Source organism: Dunckerocampus dactyliophorus, chromosome 8, assembly GCF_027744805.1.
Source record: "Dunckerocampus dactyliophorus isolate RoL2022-P2 chromosome 8, RoL_Ddac_1.1, whole genome shotgun sequence".
NCBI lineage: Eukaryota > Metazoa > Chordata > Actinopteri > Syngnathiformes > Syngnathidae > Dunckerocampus > Dunckerocampus dactyliophorus.
Window position 1 is genome coordinate 22,876,992 of NC_072826.1, and position 26,418 is coordinate 22,903,409.

The 26,418-nt window shown below is 42.4% G+C and overlaps 3 protein-coding genes across 8 annotated transcripts in view; 1 reads left to right on the forward strand and 2 right to left on the reverse strand.

Annotated features, from left to right (window-relative positions):
- The window catches only part of pdrg1 (p53 and DNA-damage regulated 1), a 27,990-nt gene extending 18,244 nt beyond the window's left edge, over positions 1-9,746 (reverse strand). Inside the window, exons 1-4 of the transcript XR_008572199.1 lie at positions 8,767-9,746; positions 7,397-7,468; positions 7,072-7,147; positions 6,860-6,924 (exon numbers count right to left, since the gene is read on the reverse strand). The gene's annotated coding sequence lies outside the window, so the exon portion shown is untranslated. The remainder of the gene's footprint in view (positions 1-6,859; positions 6,925-7,071; positions 7,148-7,396; positions 7,469-8,766) is intronic.
- On the forward strand, positions 8,546-11,762 carry LOC129186118 (piggyBac transposable element-derived protein 4-like). The gene is made up of 2 exons (XM_054784021.1): positions 8,546-10,060; positions 10,148-11,762. Exons 1-2 carry the CDS (start codon positions 9,023-9,025, stop codon positions 10,505-10,507), a joined length of 1,398 nt encoding a protein of 465 aa, XP_054639996.1. The 5' UTR covers positions 8,546-9,022; the 3' UTR covers positions 10,508-11,762.
- A 2,560-nt stretch (positions 11,763-14,322) lies between these two features.
- The window catches only part of aldh1l1 (aldehyde dehydrogenase 1 family, member L1), a 47,295-nt gene continuing 35,199 nt past the window's right edge, over positions 14,323-26,418 (reverse strand). For 3 of the 6 annotated variants that reach the window (XM_054784066.1, XM_054784065.1, XM_054784067.1), the window contains 12 exons: positions 25,246-25,373; positions 24,447-24,597; positions 24,306-24,376; positions 22,051-22,156; positions 20,802-20,889; positions 17,860-17,953; positions 17,681-17,780; positions 17,478-17,576; positions 15,611-15,776; positions 15,408-15,513; positions 15,116-15,315; positions 14,323-14,793 (listed from right to left, as the gene is read on the reverse strand). In XM_054784066.1, the coding sequence (XP_054640041.1) occupies positions 14,738-14,793; positions 15,116-15,315; positions 15,408-15,513; positions 15,611-15,776; positions 17,478-17,576; positions 17,681-17,780; positions 17,860-17,953; positions 20,802-20,889; positions 22,051-22,156; positions 24,306-24,376; positions 24,447-24,597; positions 25,246-25,373 (1,365 nt within the window). In that variant the 3' untranslated portion in view covers positions 14,323-14,737. The remainder of the gene's footprint in view (positions 14,794-15,115; positions 15,316-15,407; positions 15,514-15,610; positions 15,777-17,477; positions 17,577-17,680; positions 17,781-17,859; positions 17,954-20,801; positions 20,890-22,050; positions 22,157-24,305; positions 24,377-24,446; positions 24,598-25,245; positions 25,374-26,418) is intronic. The other 3 variants (XM_054784062.1, XM_054784064.1, XM_054784063.1) reach the window with 1 other exon arrangement.

Consider the following 26,418-nt stretch of genomic DNA (forward strand, 5'->3'; position numbering starts at 1 on the left):
CTTCACGTTTATCTGCTCGTTATCGGTGGTGGTGAGACCGGTGGTGGTGACGCTGGAAGCAAACCATTACCGTGGTTGCTGTCATCATGGGACTATTTCTGTTGTTGAGACGGCTGTTGTTGTGTCCATAGTTCTCTCGGCCCTCCTCCAGCTGTTACATCACCTCTGTCTCTCTCTGTTTTCTCTCTCTACCTACCATCTGTCAGGGATTTTTTTCCTTGCTTTTATCGCCAAGCGCGTGCTCATAACTGTATGAGGAGCGTGGTTCTAGATCTGCTTCATGTGCAAAGTGCCTTCACATAACTTCTGCTCTGAACTGGAGCTACGGAAATAAAATTGATTTGACTTCACCACGTCATCAAACTAGCTCTCGGTACGTGGAAACACCAGAGCGTCTCTTAGATTTAGGGGCGGAGTCAACAAGTAAGCAACTATGACACACATCCACTCTTTATTCGCTTTTTAGCTTCCTTCACTGCAAGTGAACAATGGCAATTAAAGAGAGACTGGGAGTGTTACTGCAGCTGGAACTAATCAATTTTACAACACAGTCACTTTTCTTTATTAAATGTTGGTCCAAAATCAGAGGGAAGGTGTTCACAGTCTTTACAATCCATAATCTGAGAGTAAAGTGGACTTTTTTTTAAAGAGGTGAACCACCAAGCTATGCAGGAAGGTGTGGAGGGCAATGAGCTAGCATATGGTGCCTCGACACTGGTAGCACTAATGGTAGCAATTACACTAACTTTGAGCTTTATTTTTTAGATTGTTTTAATGGGAGATTAATCCTCGGGCCAGGTTAATTTGAAGCAACCAGTTGTCCATGTCTGCTCTAATATACAGTATTGCTATATTGACAAATAGACACGTTAGAATGAACCAAGTCAGCTGTGGTTGCTTTTCCAGGCTTCTGATTGGCCAAAATGAGAATGAGAGCCAATTAATGTGTTTTTATTTTTATTTTATACAGTATATTTGTTTAACACCAGAGATGGTAAAATGTGTTTGTAGCCATGGCCTTAAAAAATGAGACAATGTGGTATATTTCTTATGACAAGACAAAAAGCTCCGTTTTACCCATCCATACACAAACGCCGAAGCAGCACTTTTTGAAAATCTTGGCTGCAATTTTCCAAAAAGCTCAGTTTTTAAGGCAAAAACCTACATTTGCCTGTGGACAAAAGGCCAAAACTATGGAAGCCCGTTTCCGCCACAGAAAAAAAAGAATACCCTAATGGTAAGTCATAATTATGAGATAAAAAGTCTTAATTATAATTGTGTTTTTGAAATGGGATATGGAAGAACTGATTCAATTTTGGGGTTGATCCCGATCACCGTCTCGATTCAGGAATTTTTTAAAGGACTCTTTGTGAGATAGGACCATTTTCGGCATTTGTGCCTATAACGCCACACAAAATGGTCGGAGCACTTGGAAAAAAAAATACAGGACAAGTTTCCAACAGGTTCTACAAAACATCAAAGACTGATCCAAAAAATGGAGGATTATTATTTTGGTATCAATCACAATATGGGGGGGGACTATGGCACTTGGTGGAGGTCTGCGCTCTTCGAGTGCTTTTCTAGTTAAGTCATAATTATGAGATAAAAAGTAGAAATTACAAGATTAAAAAGTTATAATTGTGATATAAAAAGTTGAAATTATGAGGTACAAACTACACATGTACCAGATTTTTGATTAGTGCCTTTGTCACATGGCACATGCGCACTTTCTCATAATTTAGACTCTTTATATCATAGTTATGACTTTTTATCTCATAATTATTACCACTGGGATATTTTTTGAGTGGCAAAAACGGGCTTTCATACAAAACCCATTGAAAAAACTGCTTTTTAAGATACACTGCTCAAAAAAATTAGAGGAACACTTCGAAAACACATCAGATCTAAACTGGGGGGAAAATGATCTTGAATATCTTTCCTGATAATAAGTGGGTGATGTATTCGTAACAAAATGATGCCACATAATTTGATAGAAATGAAAATGATCACCCTATAGAGGGGGGAAATCAAAGACACCCCAAAAATTTAAGTGAAAAAATGATGCAGCAGACTGGTCCATTTTGCTAAAATGTCATTGTAGCAACTCAAAATGATTCTTAATAGTTTGTGTGGCCCCCACGTGCTTGTACGCATGCCTGACAACGTGGGGGCATGCTCCTAATGAGACTACGGATGGTGTCTGGGGGATCTCCTCCCAGATCTGGACCAGGGCATCACTGCGGTACCTGGACGCATGGAGGAGATTCCAGGAGACAGGTAGTTACTCCAGGAGAGCTGGACAGGGCCGTAGAAGGTCCTTCAACCCTCAGCAGGATCGGTATCTGCTCCTTTGTGCAAGGAGGAACAGGATGAGCACTGCCAGAGCCCTACAAAATGACCTCCAGCAGGCCACTGGTGTGAATGTTTCTGAGCAAACAATCAGAAACAGGCTCCATGAGGGTGGTCTGAGGGCCCGACGTCCTGTAGTGGGCCCTGTGCTCACTGCCCAGCACCGTAGAGCTCGATTGGCATTTGCCATAGACCACCAGAATTGGCAACTACACCACTGGTGCCCTGTGCTCTTCCCTGATGAGAGCAAGTTCAACCTGAGCACATGCGACAGACGTGAAAGGGTCTGGAGATGCCGTTGCTGCCTGCAACATCATTCAACATGACCAGTTCAAGATTCAAGATTCAAGATTCAAGAGAGTTTTATTGTCATGTGCATGGTAAAACAGCAGTTATACTATGCAATGAAAATCTTATTCTGTTCATTCTCCCAAGAAAGAAAACACAAGAAAGAATAAGAACATAAGAAACAAACACATAAACATACATGTATATACCAATAAATTAAGCAACAACAACAGAAGAGACATTAATACGAGTAAATAATACAAATAAATAAATAAATAAAGTGCTATGAGTGTGTGCGTGTGTTGCGTGCGGCGTGTGCGAGTGCTTCGTTGAGAAGCCTGATGGCCTGTGGGTAAAAGCTGTTTGCCAGCCTTGTGGTCCTGGACTTCAAACTCCTGTAGCGTCTGCCTGACGGTAGGAGTGTGAATAATGAGTGTTGTGGATGTGTGCTGTCCTTGATGAGGTTGTGTGTTCTGCGTAGGACTCTAGTTTTATAAATGTCTTGCAGTGAGGGGAGGGCTGCCCCAACAATGTTCTGTGAGGTCTTGATCACCCGCTGGAGTGCCTTCCTATCTCGTGTTGTACAGTTACCGCACCAAACAGTTGTGGAGGCGGTAAGGACACTTTCGATAGTGCATCTGTAGAAGCAACTAAGGATTGTGGTGGACATGCCAAATTTCCTCAGTCTTCTCAGGAAGTACAGTCTCCTTTGGGACTTCTTCAGAATTTGTTGGGTGTTGTGAGACCAGGTGAGGTCCTCGCTGATGTGTGTGCCAAGGAACTTGAAGGTTTTCACCCTCTCCACCTCAGTCTCATCAATAAACAGGGGTCTATGCGGCTCCTTTTCCCTTGTTCTTGGGTCGATGATCATCTCTTTAGTCTTATCTGTATTGAGAAGGAGATTGTTATCACGACACCAAGCTATGAGGTCCGCCACCTCTCTTCTGTATGATGTTTCAACACCACCAGTGATCAGGCCCATGACTGTAGTGTCATCCGCAAATTTAATGATGCTGGTGTTGTTCTGGGAGGCCACGCAATTGTAGGTGAAGAGCGTGTAGAGGAGTGGACTCAGCACACACCCCTGTGGGGTCCCAGTGCTCACAATTCTTGAGCTGGATGTGCGATTGTGAACTCTGACTGACTGGGGCCTGCCTGTGAGAAAGTTAAACACCCAGTTACAGAGGGAGGGTGACAGGCCAAGTGTGAGGAGCTTATTTGTGAGTTTGTGGGGGCAGACTGTATTAAAAGCAGAGCTATAGTCTATAAATAGCATTCTGACGTATGTGTCCTGGCCCTGTAGGTGAGAAAGGGCTGTGTGGATGGCAGTGTTGACTGCATCATCCGTGGACCGGTTCTGGCGATATGCAAACTGTAGAGGGTCCACAGTTGCCGGGATGCTCTTTTTGATGTGGGTCATGACTATTCTTTCAAAGCACTTCATAACAATAGGAGTGAGTGCTATAGGGCGATAGTCATTCAAGCAGGTCACGTTGCTCTTCTTGGGTACGGGCACTATGGTGGTGGACTTAAAGCAGGTCGGTACAGATGCTTGTGCAAGCGACAGGTTAAATATGTCAGCAAGCACATCAGCTAGCTCTGATGAGCAAACCCGAAGTGCACGTCCTGAGATGTTGTCTGGCCCTGCTGCTTTTCGTGGGTTTGTTTTGTTTAGAACCCTGCGCACATCAGCTGATGTCACCATGAGAGGTGAGTCCTGTGTGCTCCCCAGGTTCAGCCACCCTCTCTGCTCATCAGGAGTTTGGGTGTCAAAGCGGGCATAGAACTCGTTCAGCTCATCGGGAAGTGTGGTTTGGCTGGACGTGGCTACGCTACTCTGCTGTCGATAGTCTGTGATGTGCTGGAGCCCCGCCCACATGCGCCGAGGGTCTGAGGTGGAATAGTAGCCCTCCAGCTTCTGTCTGTACTGTCTTTTGGCCTCTCGTATGGACCTCCTCAGGTCATATCTGGCCTTTTTGTAGTCATCAGCGGTGCCCATGACAAATGCAGTCGAACGAGCACGTAGCTTAGCCCTTACATCACAGTTCATCCACTGTTTTTGCTTAGGGTATTTTCTGTAATACTTGGTGGTGGTAACAGTCTCAAAACATGTGCTAATGTAGCCAGTAACAGCAGAAGCATATTCATCCAAATCAACAGTACAATCTTCCCTCCCCGCTGCAGTTTTAAACACATCCCAGTTTGTGCAGCCAAAGCAGTCCTGAAATACTTGATCAGTTTCTTCATTCCATACTTTAACTGCTGTACTCACAGGGGGAGCTTTTTTAAGAAGTTGTCTGTATGTTGGATAAAGGAATATAGAGATGTGGTCGGCCTTTCCAAAGTGGGGTCTTGGAACAGCCTTTTGGTGGTGGGTCGGTGATGGTCTGGGGAGGCCTGGTCTGGAAGGATGCACAGGCCTCTACAGGTTAGATAACGGCACCCTGACTGCTATTATGTATCGGGATGAAATCCTTGGACCCATTGTCAGAACCTACGCTGGTGCAGTGGGACCTGGGTTCCTCCTGGTCCAGGACAATGCCCGACCTCATGTGGCTAGTGTATGCAGGTAGTTCCTGGAGGATGAAGGAATTAATACCATTGACTGGCCCCCACGTTCACCTGACCTAAACCCAATAGAACACCTCTGGGACATTATGTTTAGGTCCATCCGGCGCCGCCAGGTTGCTCCTCAGACTGTCCAGGAGCTCATTGATGCCCTGGTCCAGATCTGGGAGGAGATCCCCCAGGACACCATCTGCAGTCTCATTAGGAGCATGCCCCGACGATGTCAGGCATGCGTACAAGCACGTGGGGGCCACACAAACTATTGAGAATCATTTTGAGTTGCTACAATGACATTTTAGCAAAATGAACCAGTCTGCTGCATCATTTTTTCACTTTCATTTTTGGGGTGTCTTTGATTTCCCCCCTCTATAGGGTGATCATTTTCATTTCTATCAAATTATGTGGCATCATTTTGTTACGAATACATCACCCAATTATTATCAGGAAAGATATTCAAGATCATTTTTCCCCCAGTTTAGATCTGATGTGTTTTCCAAGTGTTCCTCAAATTTTTTTTTAGCAGTATATATATATATATATATATATATATATATATATATCCATGTTGTTGTGAACATAGATTTAGGAGGTACACTGTGAACGTGGATCCACAAACCCAGGCTCGTACTCAAGATGCAAATCGACAAAACTTAACATCCGCAATCAGACTTCATTGGTCCCGCGACAGTGGTTATCAACTTACTTTGTCAAGTCCGGTTTTCGGCTTTCTCCTAACTGAGCGTTCACATGAAAGGGGGCGTTTGACATTATATTATTCTACTTCCGCTGAAAAGTGAAGCGATCCCAGCCAGTGTATTTGACAAAAAATGAGAACTGAATTATTATGGAATGTTATGAGGAGTTCCCAAAAGATTATGACTGCTAAAAGCAACGCTGTCACCGCCAACAGAGCGAGGAAGGTGCCGCTGACAGAATAATGCTGAGCATGTAATGGGCAAGTTATCACTGATTTGCTGTACCAACGAGTTATTTCATTTATCAACGCTCGTAATTGCATAAATTTGACATTTTAACACTTATCCATTTAAAAAAAAATAATAAATTGGGGCAAAAACATATTTATTTAAATCTTTGAATTATGTCTTCTTGTTGTATATCTTTGTGACCACTAGATGGCAGTGTTGACGTGAGCACTCACGCAAGGACTGCGGTGACGTTTACGTCTGCGAATGTTGGCCCAATTATTAATATGTCATGTTGCATTTTATTTCTTTATTGCTCGCGTGAGCATATCTAGCGTATTCCCTCGTCTGAAAATCTATCTCGCTTATAGATTGATATTATCATTAGGAAATGCTTTTTTTTTTTTTTTTTCCCTCCATGTCCCCTCGGGAACCACTTAGGTACTCAATAAATGGTGACGCCATCTCCGAATTAGTTAAACATTGAAGTAGTGGCACTTTCATAGCCCGTTTTAAGCTGAAACCTGGACATACCCTGGTCCCGACCAGGCTATGAGTTTAGCCTAAGTTACCATGGCGATACAGCTGCTTTAAAAGAGAGCTACCTTCGCTGAACACACAAGTCCGGCTTTCAACTCAACACAGCTCGCTAACCCACTAAACTCGCTTCGCCGTATACCCCTTAATGAGTCGACTCTCAAAGCTGTACAAACATCTCCAGCGCATTTTACCTGTGTTGACAATGGGAGGTGATCGGACTGGTCTGCTTGTGCTTTTTTCGTCTTTGCCGAGGTTTCTGGAATATGAAGAACATATTAAACATGCATGTTAATTCAAAAAAAAAACTAAAAAAAACAAGGCTTGCTAGCAGTAAGGCTAGCAGCTTGTTGTCATTTTAATAAAACGCCTTGATATTTCATTTGTACTATTCCTCCAAACGCACCTTATCTTTTTCACTTGTGTTTTGTTGCTCTGACAAGATGCATCGCGTCTGCTTCCCTTGTGTGCACATCGTGTTGCTGCAAGACAACATGATGATAAAAACACAACCTTCGCTCAAAAGCGAATTATCACTCTAGCGTGACGTTTCCGTGTAGACGATTATTAGACACATTTTAAGGCTGACATTGTAACTAGCAAAACAATAATGGCCGACTTGTCGCGGGTGAAAAGACAAAGGAGCTGGAAACTATCTTGATCGTATCATCATCATCATCATCATCGTGTGAATTGACAGACATCATTATCATACCTGAACACCATCTTACCTTTAAAGTCCTCCAATTGATGGAGACATCTGCTGTGCTGCAGCTCGGCTGTACAGGGCGCGTAGGGTTGGGCTGGGCGATGCAAATATTAATAATACTGATATCAATTGTAGTGTCAGTATCGATTCGATATATCCAACAAATATCCAGTATTTTTTGTTGTGCTTTTGCGCTTTTTCCCGTTTTGCACTATTCACTTTATTTCACTCCAACAATTGTGTGTAATAAAAGGGAATAACTGTGTTATAAATTGTAACACATTGTAATTCCCCGCATGACAGGTCGGACTTCGATGTTTGGTTGGTCTTTGTTTTTGCCTGATTTCTTGTTGATACTCTTAATTTGGTATTGTCATTGTCCGTCTGGCACTGTCAGCGGTAGCTTTACTTTTGCTTGAGCACTGTTTGCTGGGTCGCAACCACGTGACCCAGAGGCTGCTGCCTCACTTCCGGCTTTCACTTGAGGCGGGGTGGTAGTGATGCGCGATCCCACGGATTTCTTTTCCTATTCGATACTGATTACTTTCAGGCTGGTATCGGCGACACCGATCCGATACTTTGTGCAAATACACCTAATGTGTCTGGTGAAGTTTAAAAAGTAGTGTACAGTATTGCAAATCAGAGCATAAAAATTCAAGACATAAAAGTCATTTATTTATTTGAAACTCTGAACCGTGTTGAGGTAGCAGTGTGAATTACAAGCCAAGCTAATAAATTTACCCTCATGATACATTGTCTACTATTTTTGTACATTTTTGAATATTTTATCTTTAAAATCAAAGACAAAGCATATAAAAAAGAGCTGACATTTCCATGGGGTGTCTAAAATGTCCTGAATTTCAAAATGCCACCTGCTGACCATTGCCATCTCATTGCAGCAATGAGATTGTACTTTTGATACTTAAACATAACATAATCGACAATTATTGTAGCATAGACACCCATTATAATTCAGATTTTTTAATGCATTGTAAACCTAATGTGCAAAAATGCATTTCCCGCGATTACCACATCAATTGCTTGTACAGACGTATGCATGCCAAATTTTTGTGAGAGCATTTGCACCCCTTCACCATTAGGTGGCGCCAGAGGCTCGCAAATGATTTTGCCTTTTTGCAGTAGGCTATTTTCAAAAAATAAAGTGTTATCTTTTGAATTTTGTAAGCATGGATGTGAGCGTCTTTATTTCAAACGAATGTTCTGCATAGAGATTGGCTCAGATTTCGAAACTTGAATGAGTTACGTTTTTGAATCTCAACTATGATTGGTCCGCCTCGTGTTTGAATTTGAATTTATTAGCCACCAGAGTGAGTTGGATGCTGGAGAGTGCAGAAATGGCAGAAAGTGCAGAGTGCAGAAAAAGTTTTTTACCAAAGACAAAGCCCTTCGAGCAATTTTGGCAACTGACACCAAAGACGATTCCGGTTCTGAAACGTCAGAATATGAGTCATCGGGGGAGTTTTCGCCCGATTATCAGCCTGATGCTGACGACAACACCGAGGAGGACAGCTCCGATTGGGAAGAAGAGGAGGGAGCCTCGGATGATGCTGCGGAAGCGGTCGGGCAGGACCAGGATCCATCGGGCAGCGCCAATCATACGGTATGGAGCTCGAAAAATAAAAAAGTGATGTGGCATCCAACCAACGAAGTGGCTGGACATTACGTCCCTGCGCGAATTCCCACGCCTGGCCCCACGTTGTATGCAGTAGCCAGGATCAGCAGCCCGGAGACGGCGTTTGCGTTGTTTGTGGATGAGGAGATCGTCGCGAAAATAGTCAAAATGACCAACCTCCAAGGGCTCCGAACGATCAACAACTGGTCTCCCCTCAGGCCCCAAGAGCTGCGGGCATATATCGGGCTGCTGATCCTGGCTGGAATGTACCGGTCCAGGCATGAAGCGACGAGCAGCTTGTGGGACATCAAGACCGGGCGTCCGATGTTCCCCGACGCAATGGCTCATCGGAGGTTTATGGAGATCAACCGAATGCTACGTTTCGATGATGAGCTGCGTAGACCACAGCGGCACCATGCGAACAAACTGTCGCCGATATCAGATTTGTGGAGCAGCTGGAATTTCCGGCTGCAGAAAATGTTCAACGCGGGACGTGACGTGTGCGTGGACGAGCAGCTAATTGCCTTTAGAGGACGCTGCAGCTTCAAACAGTATATGCCGTCAAAGCCCGCAAAGTATGGCATAAAAATTTGGGCCCTCTGTGACGCTCGAACATCCTACGCATTGATGCTGGAGGTCTACACCGGGAAGCCTCCAGGGGGCACGCGTGAACACAATGTAGGAATGCGTGTGGTGCTGGGACTCGCTGACGCGCTGGAAGGGCACACAATAACAGTGGACAACTTTTTCACATCAATACCCCTTGCAGCAGAACTGAAAAAAAAAAGAAACTCACTTGTGGGTACTGTAAGGAGGAACAAGCCGGAGCTCCCTGCACAAGTGACACAAATAACAGGAAGGCAGCCCCTCTCCAGCATTTTCTGCTTCACCAAAGACATGGCTTTGGTTTCATACGTCCCCAAAAAAGGGAAAAATGTGCTCGTGCTCAGCACAGCACACAAGGAGCCTAAAGTGGAGGACGGGGGCAAAAGAAAACCCCAAATGACATTGGATTACAATAAATCTAAGGGAGCAGTGGACCACCTGGACCAGGTAAGCACAAGTTTTGTCTTTGTCACAAAGTGTTTATCAAAGCTGTCTTGTCATTGATGTCATCTGATGTTTTGTGTGTGTTTGCAGGCGTGTGGCACATACTCAACTCGCCGGCGAGCACAACGGTGGCCAATGTGCCTCTTCTACCACATGCTGGACATTTCGGCCTTCAATGCCTTTTTGCTGTACACCTCTGTGAACCCGGGTTGGAACGGCAACAGACTTTACAGGAGAAGGCTGTTCCTCGAGGAGGTCGGCAATGCGTTGATCATGCCAGAGGTTCATCGGAGAAAGCCGCAGACCGCTGCAGGTGAGGTGCAGGCTGCTGTGCCCAAGCGAAAACAATGTGGCCTCTGCACAGACAAACTCATTGCATCCAATGCATGCGAAAAGTGTGGTACCCCCATTTGCCGCAAACACATGAGGAGCCTCTGCAAAAACTGCTGAAAAAAACAAACAAGTTCTGAAAAGTGTTGTTGTTCTTGTTCAGTATTTGGTGGTGGATTATTACTTTATATAAATTCTGTTATAAATTCTTCATAGTTGTTGTGACTTTCCTTTTCAAGGTTATATGTGTATGGATAGCTCTGATGCCACTGAACATTTTGGCCAAAGAAAACAGATGGTTTGAAAGAGGAGTAAAGGAAGCTATTTTTGTCAAACAACAGAACCCATCATTGAATCGGAATGGTGGTTTGAGGTTTAATTTGGACCCTGTGTTCCGCAGGTTACTGAGACCAAAACCCACAGCTCTTAGTCTTGCAAATGAGGTGGAGCCAGGGCCGAGCCAGAACAATAGATGCTAACAAGCCAGTATCAGAGTCGTTCATACCCAATTCAGGGAGCGACACGTCCCTTTTATCGGAGGTGTTAATAACAGGATAGTATTATACCACTACTCCGCCCAGGCTTAGTGTAACGAACCAATAGGAGGAGCGCGTTGGCACACCAAATCCGCCCACTCTTACTGTATTTAAGGCCTAAGCTACCAGCACTTTTTAGTTTGCTGACGAAGCTCTTCGGATGAGGAGCGAAACGTCCGACACCTTCTTCACAGAAGTACAGATGACGTCTCAAGAAGCCTTTTCCTCGATAAAAAAAATATTCAGAAATTACTTAGTTATCGCACTTAAAATACTTCTACAATTTTAGTAAAATTTGTGTGATGCGTTATATATATTTTTTTTTGCTACCACAAGGGTTTAGAAATCATATAAAACATGTAAAATTGTGTTTTGAACAATTAAAGAAATAATACAATCATTCAAATAAACGATTAATGATTAAGCACCACTGTCAGAATGAAAACTAATTCATGGCTCTGTTTACGATCGGCCATAGTTTCAGCAGAAGCGTGCCGCTGCGTTACGCATTACGCACTTACCAACGCGGAACAAAAAGTAGTTCCCACAAACAAGATCTCAATCATTTAGCTACTTCCCAATGTCTTCCTGTTAATGGTATTCATTACCTCAAAGAAGTATCAAAGTATCCATATTTTGATTTGAAAATCGATTTTAGAGCACAAATATCTGGTGTCGGAGGTATCGATATTTCAGCATGGCGCTACTTGGGGGCATTTCACTGTGGCCACCGTTCAGTTTTCACCGGCTGCACAGATGTTGTACTTTAGGCGATATTATAAAGGTTTAGAGCAGGGCCGGTGGGCAAAGTCCTCAAAGTCCGTTCTGTTTTGGAAACCTGACACCACAGCCCTGCTGGGTCTTAGCTTATTTGCATACTAACAGTGATTGGATGTTTACTGAGGGGAGGGGTTGTTAGGAGTGGCCACTGCCACGAGTACTGGATCCCAAATGCAGAGACGACATAGTCCGTGTAACTAAAAAGGTGTCCACAACGTGGGAACACCACCCTCTCCCCCCCCCCCCCCCCGGACCTACCCACGGGGCAAAGGCTAAGAACTAAGAACGCTGCTAGCGCGGAAAACAAGCAGGAAAAAAAGTAGCAGAGAGGAACAAGTGCTAACAGAAAACGCTGCTAAGAACCGAGCAGGAACAGCAGGTGCCAGTTCACCACTTCAGGAAAAAGACCTGGCAGGGAATACTGAGGTACACGTAACGACAGAGGCAAAAAAGAAGTAGCTAGATGCAAAGGCACTGTGCTGAGAGGAGCAGGTAACAATCTGGCAACGAGCGTGGGTGAGACTGCAGCTTAAGAAGGCTGGTAGGTAATTGCCCACAGGTGTGATATTAGGCTCCTCCTGGTAGGCTCGGAGGTGTGCTGCAACATATGGCCAAAAGAGGGCAGCAGAGCAGCACACAGAACATGACATATGTTATATAATGTTTATGATTTATAATGTTATGGCATATCCACATCAGTGGTGTCCACAGTGCGGCCCGGGGGCCATTTGCAGTCTGAATTTGGCCTACGGCACGTTCTAATTGTTTTTTTTTATTTAGAAAAAATGAAAAAATTAGTAATTTTACAACAATAAAGTGACAATATGTATAAAAATAATTGTTAATAAAAATAAAAAAAAATACATTAAGAAAAAAGTTGTAATGTAACGAATAACACGGTAATATGAGAGAAATACTGCCATTTTAGGCAGAAAAACAAAAACAACAAAAAAAGTTGTAATTTTTTTTTTTTATTAGGTTGTGCAAAAGTTCTAATGTTATGAGAACAAAGTAAAAAAAAAAAATGTAATGTATAATCGTGAGAAGGTAATGTACAAGAAGAAAGTTGAAATAGTTGGTCATGGAATTTATTTGAACATGCATACAGGTTGCATTGGAGTACGTCACATATTACAATTCACAATTCCGCACGTTCAAAAGGAGTCGGAAGAAGCAAAGTTTATTTAATCCTACCCTGTCCAGTGTTTCAGGACTCTTCTTCCTTGTATTTTGCAAACATCAGCTGCTTGTATTGTTTCCTGAAATCGCTCGTGTTAGTGCATTGTTTGAGTTCCTTGCTCAATCCGTTCCATCATTTAATTGCACATACTGAAATGCTGAAGGTTTTTTGCGTTGTTCTGGCGTGTAAGTGATTTCAGGTTAATTTTTCCCTGAAGTCATATTTCTCCTCTCTTGTTGAGAAAAATTGTATGACATTTTCAGATAACAGATTTTCTTTATGCATAATTTTAGCTGTTTGAAAACGAAGTAGATCATCAAATTTTAACATGTGATTTTCGAGGATTTGTATGTTCTCATGGATTGTCCGAACTGATTTTGTTTGCAGTACCTTTAGCGATTGAACTGCACTTTGGTCGTTATTTCTCCATACAATAAGTTAGATGTGGAAATACCAGAGAGCATTACAGACTATGGAGTGATTTTTAATGGAGGACAAATTTAGCTTTATTCAATATTGATGTACAGTATTTGTCACCACCTTTTGTTGTGTATTTTTAATGTGACATTTCCAGCTCACCTGTTCATCTATTATGACCCCCAGAAATGTATTCTCGTTCACCATTTCAATGTCCACTCCATCAATTTGCATTTGCGCATCAGTATCCTTTCAGCTATTACCAAATAGCATTATATTAATTTGACTTAGTTTTAGGGATAATCTGTTTTCATCAAACCATCTTTTTAGTGTAGTCATTTCATCTGTGACCTTTTTTTAATTAGCTCTTGTGCACTTTCTCCAGAACAGCAGACAGTAGTATCGTCTCCACATTGTACACAGCACAATGTGGAGGGGGCGCCATCATGATGATTAACTGGAACAATGGAGTTTCAGGTTGTGCAGGGGTGTCAAACGGCAGATGGCTATGTGGAGATGTTGCAGGAGGCATCCCTCATGACTGAAGGCCCTCGTCTGTGTGGTAATGACTGGCTTTTTCAACAGGAAAACGCTGCAGTTCACAATGGCCGCCTGACAAAGGACTTCTTTCAGAGGAATAACCTCACTGTTTTCGAGCATCCTGCGTGTTCACCTGATCTAAATACAATTGAGAACATTTGGGGATGGATTGCAAAGGAAGTTTATAAAAATGGACATCAATTCCAGACAGTGGATGCCCTCCATGAAGCCATCTTTACGGAGCAGTGTGTAAGGCATTAAAGCAGGGGTCTCAAACTTGTTTTCTTGTGAGAGCAAAATGAAAAAGGCTAAGGACTACTCATTTGTTTTCATAGCTTATTTCAACCCAAACAAATCAAATATGCGTGTTTTACCAGTACACTAACAGAATGCTGGTATCCACAACCCGCATTTTGTATTTCAGAATGCATTTCTTTCTAGTGTTCTCACATTATTAACTGAAAACCTGAATGAAAAGCAGGCTTGCGGGCGCCTCAGGCGGTTGGTGGTAAGTGTATTTATTTATTCACAGTATCAAAGAATGTATCACATAGTGCAAATCAATGCAGTTTCATTGCTGAGGTCAGATATACAGTAGACATTATGGTGTCTATAAAGTCCAGCAGTTCCAGATACTTTCCAATGGCGGTTGGGGTTATTCAAGTACCAACGTGATTAGCTCAGCAGAATCAGAAGGTTCAAGGTAGTGTGCATCTGTTCCAGATTTCAAGACACTTGAGACCTAGTGCAAGCCATATTTAGATGCAGTACATGTTTTCACAGGTGTCCCCTGACTTAACGGCATCGCAACAGCACATTAAGACAATCCGTTGCAGCGAGGCATGTGATTGGCACTACATGTTAAGAACAAAGACTCAGTCTTGAGGCAGGAGAGAATCAGTACTCGATGGTCACAGCCTTGGTCTTCAGGTATTCATTGAGGGCCTCTTGACCTGGTGGGGTATCACTGACCGTAAGTATGGATTTGAATTGAGACAGTGTTGATTTAGAATGTCTTTATACACCATTAGAAATGCTGAATTTCTGAATTAGGCATATGAATGAACAGTGGTTGATGGTATGTGTGGTATTAAGCACAGGTGGTCCCCGGATTACGAACAAGTTGCTTTCCTAAGAATGTAATGTAATTCATTAGTGTAAGTGGGAACTTCTACCTAAATGATACCAAAGTTAACTCACACTGTACCCTGAACACATAAAGGACATATAAAACACAGTAATACAAATACAATCTGTTGATGTCTCTTAGCTTACCCAGGTCCTTTCCAAAGCCAGACTGTTTGAAGCCTCCAAAGGGTGAAGCCACATCTGTCTTGTTGTACGTGTTGACAAAGACTGTGCCGGCGTTGAGTTTTTCACTGACATAGAGTGCTTTGCTGATGTCCCGTGTAAAAACACCTGAAGCAAGGCCGTACTCTGTGGCGTTCGCCCTTCGCAGGACATCATCCACGTCACTAAACCGGGAAAACAAAACAGGACAAGGCAGAAAGTATGATGACAATGGCAGCAATGTCTTGGTGTGAAGTCATCGATGGTTACAGTTTACCCGCTCTTAAACTTGGACAGGATCATGATGGGACCAAACGACTCCTCTCGTGCGATGTACATGTGGTCTTGCACATCCGTGAACACAGTGGGCTCAAAGAAGAAACCTGTCATTAATGAAATGGTAAATATCCATCAACACAATGTTTTTAGCTGGAGACAAGCAGCGCTAAAAAGCGCTGACACAGACATGGCTGCCTTTACCTGGTCGCTGTACCTGTTTGCCACCACACACCAGCGTGGCTCCCTCCTTGATACCAGTCTGACAATATTCTACCAGTTTGTCTAAGTGGGCTTTGTGGTTCTGAGGGCCATGATCTGTGGAACGGTCCAGTGGATCACCAATCTTCATCTTCTTCATTTCTTCAACCTGACAGACAAGCATTGATGCCCTCATACAACAATCAAATAAACTGTCATAAAAAATGACAAGGAACAACACAAAACAAGGGTTATGAATTCATTTGTATTGCTGGGTTGTGGGTCGTCACGGCCAAAAAAACGTATTCGTAAATAAAAGTCGTGTAAAATCCGAGTGAAAATACCACATACTTGCTCTGTTCTCGCATGTGGAAATCGTTCATATAGGGATTTTGGAAAAAGTTCAAGAACCAAGTAGAAAATGCACAGGAGGTTGGCTGCTGAACCTGTCTCTCTGGTCGAATTGAGCTGAGGATGTACACGTTCCAGTTTGCAGTGAGCAACAAGCAACGTTTATTCCAAAACCAAAGTTTAAATATGGTTGGAACTCCAAAATGCTCATGAAAGAATTCCAGTATAACAAAACTATGGACTATAGATTTCCTCACATTTCTTCATCTAAATGTTCCAACTGTAGAAGTGGCCAAGTGTTCCATAAACACCATAAATATCCTGTCAAGATTACAAAGCCTGCCTTGTTGCAAGAAAAAATAGAAAAGTAACATATAGAAGTAGAGGAAAAGTCTGTCATATTGAGTTGTATTGAGTCATATTAAGTCAGTCATATTGGAATCTGTGATGCCATGTTGCCTCCATGACCCTTTGCTTACTTTCCTGCCATCACCCCTTCACACTCTGTCACTTCCATACATACTGTACTTCCAAGCACCCTTCACCCATGCTTCACCCACCTCGGTCTGCCTCCCTGCCCATGCTGCTTGGGACTTTTGAACCATGTGTCTGACATGAGGGCTCAAAGGCGGACATGCGGGGTGTCTCTGGGCCCACTCCACCCTGGTTCTCCTGATCTCCAGAGCAGCACCCCGGCTGTATGCCGAAAGCCGGAGGGGTTCTGCCTGTTCTGCTCCAAGAGTGTATCCGAGTGTGTTTCAGTGCACCTTGCTGGGCCATGCCACGTGGCTCTACCCGCTCTAAATACTGGTTCTCTAGACCTCCGAGGCGGCACACTGGGGTGCTTGGAGAGTGTCCGACCACAGTGTACCTTGCTCGGCCACGCCAGGTGGATCTACCCGCTCTCTATCCTGGTTCCCCTGACCTACTAGTACTTGGAGAGTGTGTCCGACCACAGTACACCTTGCTGGGCCAGGTTCAATGTTCCATCGCATGCTCATTCAACAAAACATCAGGTCTTTTAAAGAGAAGAATCAAGATGGCAACAACAGCTGAACTTTTCTGATGAGCTACAGTTGATCATTAATCTTTGTGTGTAACATCTTTCTGTGTACTAAATACCCCATGTCACCACGTGGAAACATGCAGCGTGTAGACCGGTGCGGCTTATCTATGGACGAATCTTTTTTCCCCTTTAAATTTAGTGGGTGGGTGTCGTTTAAATAGCGGTGCGTTCTATAGTCCAAAAATTACGCAAATTCATTTATAATTATAACATTGTTACATTGTATTTTCCTGTTACAATAAACCGACCACAAAAATGATGGATTGTTCCCATCTCTGTAAGGTGGTAAACTTACATAATCAGCAGGGCCCCAAGTGCATATTTTCCCTACTGTACATACATATAAGAGTACCGTGATGAGACACCATACCACCTGTAGTCATCAGTTACTGCTTTTGTATCAAGCTACAGGAAAACCTGAAAAGATTCATTGCAACAATAAAAGACACGTACCACTTTCTTCACAAACTGGTCATGAATACTGTCTTCCACAAATAGCCTGCCAGCTGCTATGCAGTTCTCTCCCTTGTTGAAGAACACAGAACTCATACCCTGGAATACACAAAGTACATTGGCCGCTAGTGTTACCACTGTATCTATGTACTGGAAGTGTGCTAGAAAATGACAAAAAGCTGAGAGCATGTGAACGCACGTACCATGCGTACAGCTTTGTCTATGTCACAGTCACTGAAGATGATGAGAGGAGATTTTCCTCCCAGCTCCAGTGACACTTTTTTCACGTTACTGACTGCACAGCTTTGAGAGGAAAGCAAGACGGCATCAAAAGTCCTCAAATTAGTTTAGGTCATTTTGCAAATCTGGCCTGGCGGCTCACCTTTTCATGATGTGTTTACCAATTTCAGTGGAACCTGTGAATCCCAGTTTTCGGACGTCGGGATGGTCGGACAGACGCTGACCCACCAGGGCACCTACGAGACAGTGCTGTTTTACTGATCGAGGGTGTGCCTTTACAAAGACAGTAATCACAGTGGCTGAGCCAGAAATTTTTCATTGGGGTGGCCAAGGTGAGACCATTACTCACATTGGGGTGGCAATAAGTTGATTGTTTAGATTGTCTAATTGTCTAGATGGGCAGTTGCGTGGCCGGAGAGTGAGCAAGGGCGGCCAGGGCCACCACTGGCCACCCCTTAGCTCGCCACTGTGCCTTTGGACCGTCTATTAGAGCAATTAATAGCTGAGAAGTGTGCCGAGGACATGTTTACAATAGATTGTTTCTGGATTCTGATCCCCATCATGGTGGCGAAACCCGCGCAGGGCATAATACGCAGGTGGATGCCCATCGGTTTTAACTCTAGGGTGCTTGGTTTCCATGCCCACTCATGCTGCTACAGGGAGCTTTCAATATTAACAGATTTATGTGCTGATCCATGCTTCACAATTTAAGTCAAAGTCAACATAGCGAGAAATCGTGACCGGACCCGACCAAAGTAATCATGGAAAACGTACCTACCGCTTGCAGTTCATGCAAGACGCGGTTTTATCGACAGCTACTCCACGCGGAAAATTGTGTGCTGCACTGAAATGCGTCCAAGTGGAGACGGCGGTTAGGGTGAAGTACAGTCATCCCTTTTTCAAACGCATATTAATGAATAAATCATGCTGTTTCATGGTTGAATACGGCCTGTTATTAGTCAAAACATACATATTTACGCAAATGCTGTGTATTTTTTGGCCAAATTTTCAAGCATAAGAATGGCTAAATCAACTAAAATATAAATATAAAGCATTCAGAAGACTTATTCTACACTGGTCACTCGGGGCCAGTAATGTTACTGTACTGTCTGGTGAGACACACAAGCAGTTTTATTACAGGTTTGAATGATCTCACCGCAGGCACAATAATCCCTATTAATAGCAAAGGTTACGATTGTGGCCGTTACCAACGCCAAATTGAAAGTCAACGTCACTTCCTGTCCACCACGACACATTTATAGCAACATATTTATGTCGTAAACGGGTTATTTATGTTTACTATATTGGACAATACGAATGTAAACGTGACTATAGGGGTGTTTTCATTCATTTCATTTCATACAGGGCTCTCATAATGTTAAAAACTGTGTTTAGAAGGTCGTCAACATGTTTTATATGCTCCACAACAATATTCCATGTATAAATAAGGAATCCTACTTCGTGGAAATTCACTTATCACGGTCCAGTCTGGAACCAATTAACCGCGATGCACGACTGTACAGTACGGCTGAGCCAGGTACTCGATTTAGACGAGTATCCGTTGCAGATAATGCATTTTTGCAGAGTATGAGCATGAAACGACTACAGCTCGTCATTATCCATACTCGGTCTGAAGGAAAATACTCTTTGGATTGGACTCATCCTACTTATGTATTCACTCTTCACGCTCTGTGACCGGCCAGTCACACACAGCGGCCGCCCCTCCCTAGACAGACTTCCTGCAGGCTGCAGCCAGAGAGGAGCCGTGCCTCAGTCACGTACGCGGTGCAATTGACAAAACAGAGCTGTAATTGGCTCGTGTTGCGTCGGTCACTGCCGGTGGTTTTTTATTTTTCCCTCTGCTTGCTTCTAATTTGGCTGCTGATATAAAGTCAGTTGGAAACTTTGCTCGTAGTACTGAACACGGTGCTTTTGAGCAAACTACAGTGAACATGGCTGACAGATTATTTCCGCGTTTGCCATCACTGGATGTTTGCATGAATCACCAACTTCACACAGATCATTAAAAATAATTAAATAATAATGTTTAACAGACGACGTACACACATACACAGTACACATATAGCCCAATAATAAACAATAACTGTAACAACTTCTGATCAACCCATCTCAATTTCAGCCTTAAAATAATGTACTGATTTAAGCCCCGCCCATTTCCTGGCAAATCACACCCGCTTCCGGTTCATGCCACGCCCACTCCAAGTACAGATACGATACAGATAATTTAGATGGATGAACAGATACAGATAGTGCTGTACTTGCTCACCTCTACTGTACTGCATTATACTCAAAGCTGTAGCTTCTGTAAAGGCTATTTCTTCTCTTTAGCCTTTCTTCCTGGTTCTTTGGACTAGGTCAATGATGACACAATTTAAAATGTTTTCAAATTGAATTAAAAAATAAGAGCAATATATTTGGTTACAGTGCTGGGCTCTTCTATCATCAACGGGAGAAGATGAAGGAAAGAACCCAGAACGAAAGTACACAGAGCCTATATAGCAGTTCCCGCACCCCTCTAGAAAGTGAAACCTAAGCCTGTGTGCCCAAAAAGCGAAAGCCAGTGTGAAAGTGAGAGTCAAGCTAGTGTGAGTGAGAGTAATGCATCTATTCTGTGTCTCCCAGTCATTTAGCATGAGTCAAATCTAAGGAGTTGCGCAACTCTGATTGTGTTAGGTGAATGTGTGCCTGTGTGTGTGTGTGTGTCCTGAAGACCCCTATGAAAAGATTACACAGACAATGCACTGAACTATTAGACTGTATAATATCCAACACTTCCACAGATTTTCTATTGCAATTAAGGTTGGGAGACTGGCTAGGCAACTCCAGGATCTTAACGTGCTTCTTTTGGAGCCTCTCCTTAGTTTCCTTGGCTGCATGTTTTCAGTCATTGTCATGATCAGTGTTCTGACTGAAAATGTAAAATCCAAGATTCTATGGTACTCTGTATCGCCTGTGGAGGAGCGATGGCATTCATTCAATGACATGTCTTTATTTTGAATTTGTAAAGAATTTTTTTTTTTTTTTAAAGTCAGTCTGAGCATTTATAAAACTAAATATTCTCACCTGATCCAGGTAGAATATTAATCACGCCTTTAGGCAATCCTGCCTTCGCCGCCAACTCAGCAAATTTCAGCGCTGTAAGTGGAGTCACCTGGAAATATTTTTTTGGTATTATTTAGAGGATTTTCTCTAAGCATGCTTACGGTGCTATTCTCACAGCACTGAGCCGATCGCAACTGGGCTATTCAGGTTGTCTTAGAAGACGTTTCGCCTCTAAATCGAGCAGGCTTAATCAGTTCATGCTCAATTACTAGGTAGCTAGCACAGCTCTCGTCCGAGGGGATGGTGCAAGATCCAAAATCTTAATCCTCTAAAATGTAGAGGCACACCCCAAACAGAAATGGTTTCACTCTGTTGTGGTGCAAAACAACAGTAGTTAAGACACAACCTGGCACACAGGTGTCTGTGTCATGTTTGCCATTTGTTGGAGGCTAAATTATTGCATCTCTTAGGAAAGGATAAAAGGACAGCTTTCTATGTGGGAGATGGGTGGTGTATTTTAACAACTGTTGTTTGTTTTAACAACTGTTGTTTGTCTAACAAACAAAAAACATGCTGCATGCTTCAATGACGTCAGCCTCCCTCTGGGCTTTGGGCTCCGGGTCCTCTGGCTCCCTCTGGTGGAGGGCAGCATCAACCGTTTTCTATGGTTTCTATGCTCCTCTATAATGAATTGGTTTACTCAAACAAAATGCATAATGGAAAAACTTGAAAATGTTTTTTTTTAAACTGGTATTGGTACATGTTTCTATATTTCTGAGGTAACACATTTGAGTGTTGAGTTCTTTTGTGATGAGTTTAAGGTTGTTTGTAAGATGAAACTGAGTCAGATTGTTATATTGAATAATTTCCAATGGGTTGACAGGCTCGTCCTGAGTTTTTTCATAGCTCATGATTGGCTCCTGTCAAATAAACAGCGGACTGGTCCTCAGACTCGTGTGTGCCACAGTATGCCATTTTATGACATGGACACGTGTGGCTTATATATGTACAAATCCGTTTTTTCCTCTAAATTTAGTGGGTGCGGCTTACGGTAATTTACGGTAAATACTTTGGATCTTGCACCATCCCCTCATACTAGAGCTGACAGCTGACCTATCTAGTCTTTCATTATGAACTGATGAAGCCTGCTCGGATGAGAGGCCAAACGTCGTCTAAGATAACCTGAACAGTCCAGTTGCCCCTGAGAATACAATGAGCTGGATGAATGAGAATATACACAGGCACGTATGATGCTATCTTAGAGGACAACCTGAGCGGGTTTTAGGACCACTGTGTTCCCTGCTGCCAGGCAGGCTGCAGTCTTCCAGGCCAGCATCATCAATGGGTAATTCCAAGGAATCACAATGGCACACACCCTAAAGAAACATGTAAGTACTCAACTTAATTCTCATATTACACATGGTCACTATTTTTTGTATATAGGCCAGCAAAAGTCAAAATATTTGGAAAATACAATTCACTATGGGGATGAACACTGGTACTGTAATTAAGAATGACCAAAGGATCACAAACTAACCCCTCAAAAAAAGATCTGGACATTCAATTAAGAATATAAAGAATACTTGTATGACTACTTAATGTACATATATAAAATACTTCAAACCGACATCACTGGGCCTCACCTGTACTAAACATCTTCAGTCTATGTTGGATCCATAAAGAGTTATCTGACAACACACATTGAGGGAAGTCCATCCCAATTAGAACATGGTATGTCACGATCCAGGAGTTAGCCTGCGTGACAGTTTAGTTTGTTTTCACTTTTGTGCCTTAGTTCCTGTTTTATGCTCTTATTTTGGTAGTGCTTCATGTTTTGCCTGGTTTGTGTCTGCCTGCTTTGCTTTCTCCTTTATCACTTGCACCTATTGCTAATTTGAGTTCTCCTATTTAGTTCAGGTGTGTGCATCTTAGTGTTGTTGTTGCATTGTGTTAGTGAAAGCCTGACACGCTACTGCAAACCTGTCTTGAGTTCCTGCCGCTGCGCTGCAGCTATCATTAAAGATACGTTTTTTCCTGCAACTGGTTCCTGTTTTCTGCATACTGGGGTCATCGCCACAATGCCCAAGACAAGACGTGACATGGTACACATATTCTTTTTTTTTCATCTGGGATTTGTTCGTAGACGGTGCAAAAGACAGCTTCAGCAGCTGTGTATTTGTGGAAAACTGTCCCAATGTTTGATTCTATGTTGCTGGTTTTCCACTACAACAATTACTACATACAGTAATTCTTCATTTATGGTGGTTAATTGGTTCCAGACCAGACCATGATGAGTGAAGTAGGAGTCCTATTTATAATATTTTGAAGCTTAGAAAACCTCTTTACGACATTCTAAATACACTTTTTAACATTATTGGAGCCCTCAAGACATAAAATAACACCCAAATAGTCACCTTTACATTTGCATTACCCAATATAGTAAACATAATATGAGAAAATACGCCATTTAAGACATAAACAAGACTCTGCTCATGTGTGTTGCCATATATGTGTTAAGGATGTGTAGAGGACAGGGAAGTGACGCTGGGGTTCGAAGTTTCAGCTTGGCGCGGGTTATGGCTGCAACAGGATTCTGTGTTATTGTTTTGATTATTACTATTATGATTATTACTATTGTACCGGATAATAAAAGCAATAAAAGCCTGTTGTTCCAGCGATCAAGTCTAATGCTTGTGTGTCTTACATTACAGTAACATTACTGACACCTAGTGACCAGTGTAGACTACCATCATCATGTCTTTGAAAATCTTCTGCCTTATACATGTATTTGTATTTTACTTCATTTAGTCATTTTTACGCTTAAATGCTTAATTCAGGCAAAAAATATGCAAAATTTACTTAAATATGCATTTTTTTGGTACTAATAGACACTATTCAACCACGACACAGCATGATTTATTAAATCATATATTTTTAAAAAACAGACAAACCGCAAAATTTGAACTGTAATGTGGTGAGAGATGAGTGTACTGTAAAGAAAGGAAAAACAGGGGAAATAAGTATTTGATCTAATTTTGTAAATTTACACACTTACAAAAACATTGAGAGTATATCATTTTCATAGTAGCTTTAAATAAAGTTAATGTTTATAAATGAATTTGTATTTGATTGACTGAAATAAGTATTGTATCCCCTACCAACCAAACACACAAATGAGTCCTGTCCCTTTAAGAAAGTACTCCTAATCTCAAGTCATTATGTGCATAAGAGCATCAGCAAGGTGGTCACATGACACCAAAATGGAGGTCTTGGCATGCATCAAGTGGATTCAGCAGAGAAATGGTGACTATGAGTCTAAAAACAGCATCACTTCTGTCAAACATGGGGGTTGAAATATTCTTCTTTGGGGATGTTTCTCTCACCATAATCCCTCCTGAGATGCGTGCATAATTCATTTATAAACTTAATTTGATGTTATGTTTTCACATTCTCACTCTATTAAAAATAAAACTGGTTGATGACCAGTTACAAAGTCTTTGTAAATCCTCACATAAAAGTTCTTACCCAATCGGTTCCTTTTTGGTGAAGGTGAGGTTGCGATTGGGTCTAGCTTGGTTGATGGGGATGGTGCTGCCCTGCGTCATCAAACATATTATGTCATAGGCAACGGTCAAAATGTCAAGTTTCATAACAGCAGATACTGACTTGGATCTTATCACACCAGCCGGCGAAGTAGCGGAATGTCTGGATCGACATGCCCACGTGAGTCTTGAGGGCCAGAGTGTAAACAGCTCCGGAGTCAATGGACTCGATGGTGGCCAGCTCTTCCTGATGCTGCTCCATCAGATCAGCCAGTCTGTGGTACGAGACAGATATGACCTTTATTCAATCTTGGCTCATTGGATCAACTATGAAATCCATAAGTTGTATGTTGATGGTAATAAATGTACAGTGGAACCTCGATGAGCAGATTGTGCGTCAAAAATGTACATTTTTGCCTCGGTTCCCGATTCGAACCTGGTAGTTGAAAGTGTCTCATCCCAAAAGTGAGCATACACTCCAGATGCCTATGAATATTCTCATTCAACAAGGTCACTGACTCGATGGCAGCTGGACTGTTTATGTTGTCCGAACAGGCAATGTCACCCCAGATGGGAGTCGAAACCGTAACCCCTGGCTGACAAGGCCTGATCCATTAGGTCACCAGGGTATAATATTCCTACTTTGTTGTGTAAGAGAATGGTCCTTAAATTTTACGAGATGAAACGTCTGAAATGGTCATAAAAAGGTAAAAAGTGCTTATTTTTTTACTTAGCTTAGAGCTTTTTTGTTATCAGTTATTTTTAATCTTGAAGCAATTTGCTTATTTAAAAAATATGTGCACTTAAATCTGAGGTATGACTTAAAGTACAACACATTTAAATGATGTTGTTGGCAGATGATTTTATTTCCATTTTGCTTGAAGGGAGAAATTCCCAATAAAAATACGAAAAAATGTACTAACTTGTAGATGAGTCTTCCTCTGTCTCTTGGGTTCATTTTGCCCCACTCTCCCTCTTCAAACGCTTCCTTAGCAGCAGCCACCGCACGGTCCACGTCTTTGATCTGGGCCAATGACACGTCACAGATGGCCTGCAGGACAGATAAAGAAGCAGCTTTCATGTGTTGTACCCCAAGCACACATGTAGACGACATGCAGCCATCAACTCTCACATAGCAAGTACAGTAGATCCCTGCACAGTCACGATTCAGCATCCACTGCCCGGTATATTCTTTTAGATTTTCTTCTAAAAAAAACCCAAATTCAGCAAAAAACAAGTCTCTTTCGCCACAGGTTTGTAAAAATGTATAAGTGGTAATGAAGGCAAAATGTAAATCATGCATGTACCACTGTTAAAAACAATACTTTTACATGTTTTTTGTCTTTATGCTTGAGTGTTGAGATTTCCCACTTTGTGGGACAGTCATTGAATGCATCATAGTTGTGTGTTGAGACTGGCTACACCGTGTGTGATGGGAATTTCAGCTTTTAAATAGATTTCCTACCAAAGTAAGTGTCAAATGAATTTCTAATGTAAAAATATAATTATTAAAAAATTATATTAAATGTTGTGGTTTGCATGTTGGCCACACAGTCAGGAGATAGGGAAGACCTGGGTCCCAATCTCCGCTCCGTTAAGCATCTCTGTGTGGAGTTTCTCCCCGTGTGCGCGTGGGTTTTCTCCGGGTACTCTGGTTTCCTCCCACATTCCAAAAACATGCATGTTAGGTTAATTGGAGACTCTACATTGTCTATAGATATGAATGTGAGTGTGAATGATTTGTTTGTCTATATGTGGCCTGCGATTGACTGGCAACCAGTCCAGGGTGTACCCCGCCTCTCGCCCGTCAGCTGGGATGGGCTCCAACATAGAAAATGGATGGATGGGATGTATTAAATTAAATTATATGGTCAACATGGAACAAGGTGCAACAAAATAACATAATAAAGTAGGAGGACCTATCTAATTTAGACCAAAAGGTCCAATTTGTATTATTTGTAAATGTCCAACTATTTACAGTGAAACAAAATCAACAAAACATAACACAACTAAATATAAATTAAAATATGCAAAAGTAAAAGAAAAAGCAGCATCCAGGTAAGGGTTTTTGCTCGTGTCTTTAATAGTAGCAGAAA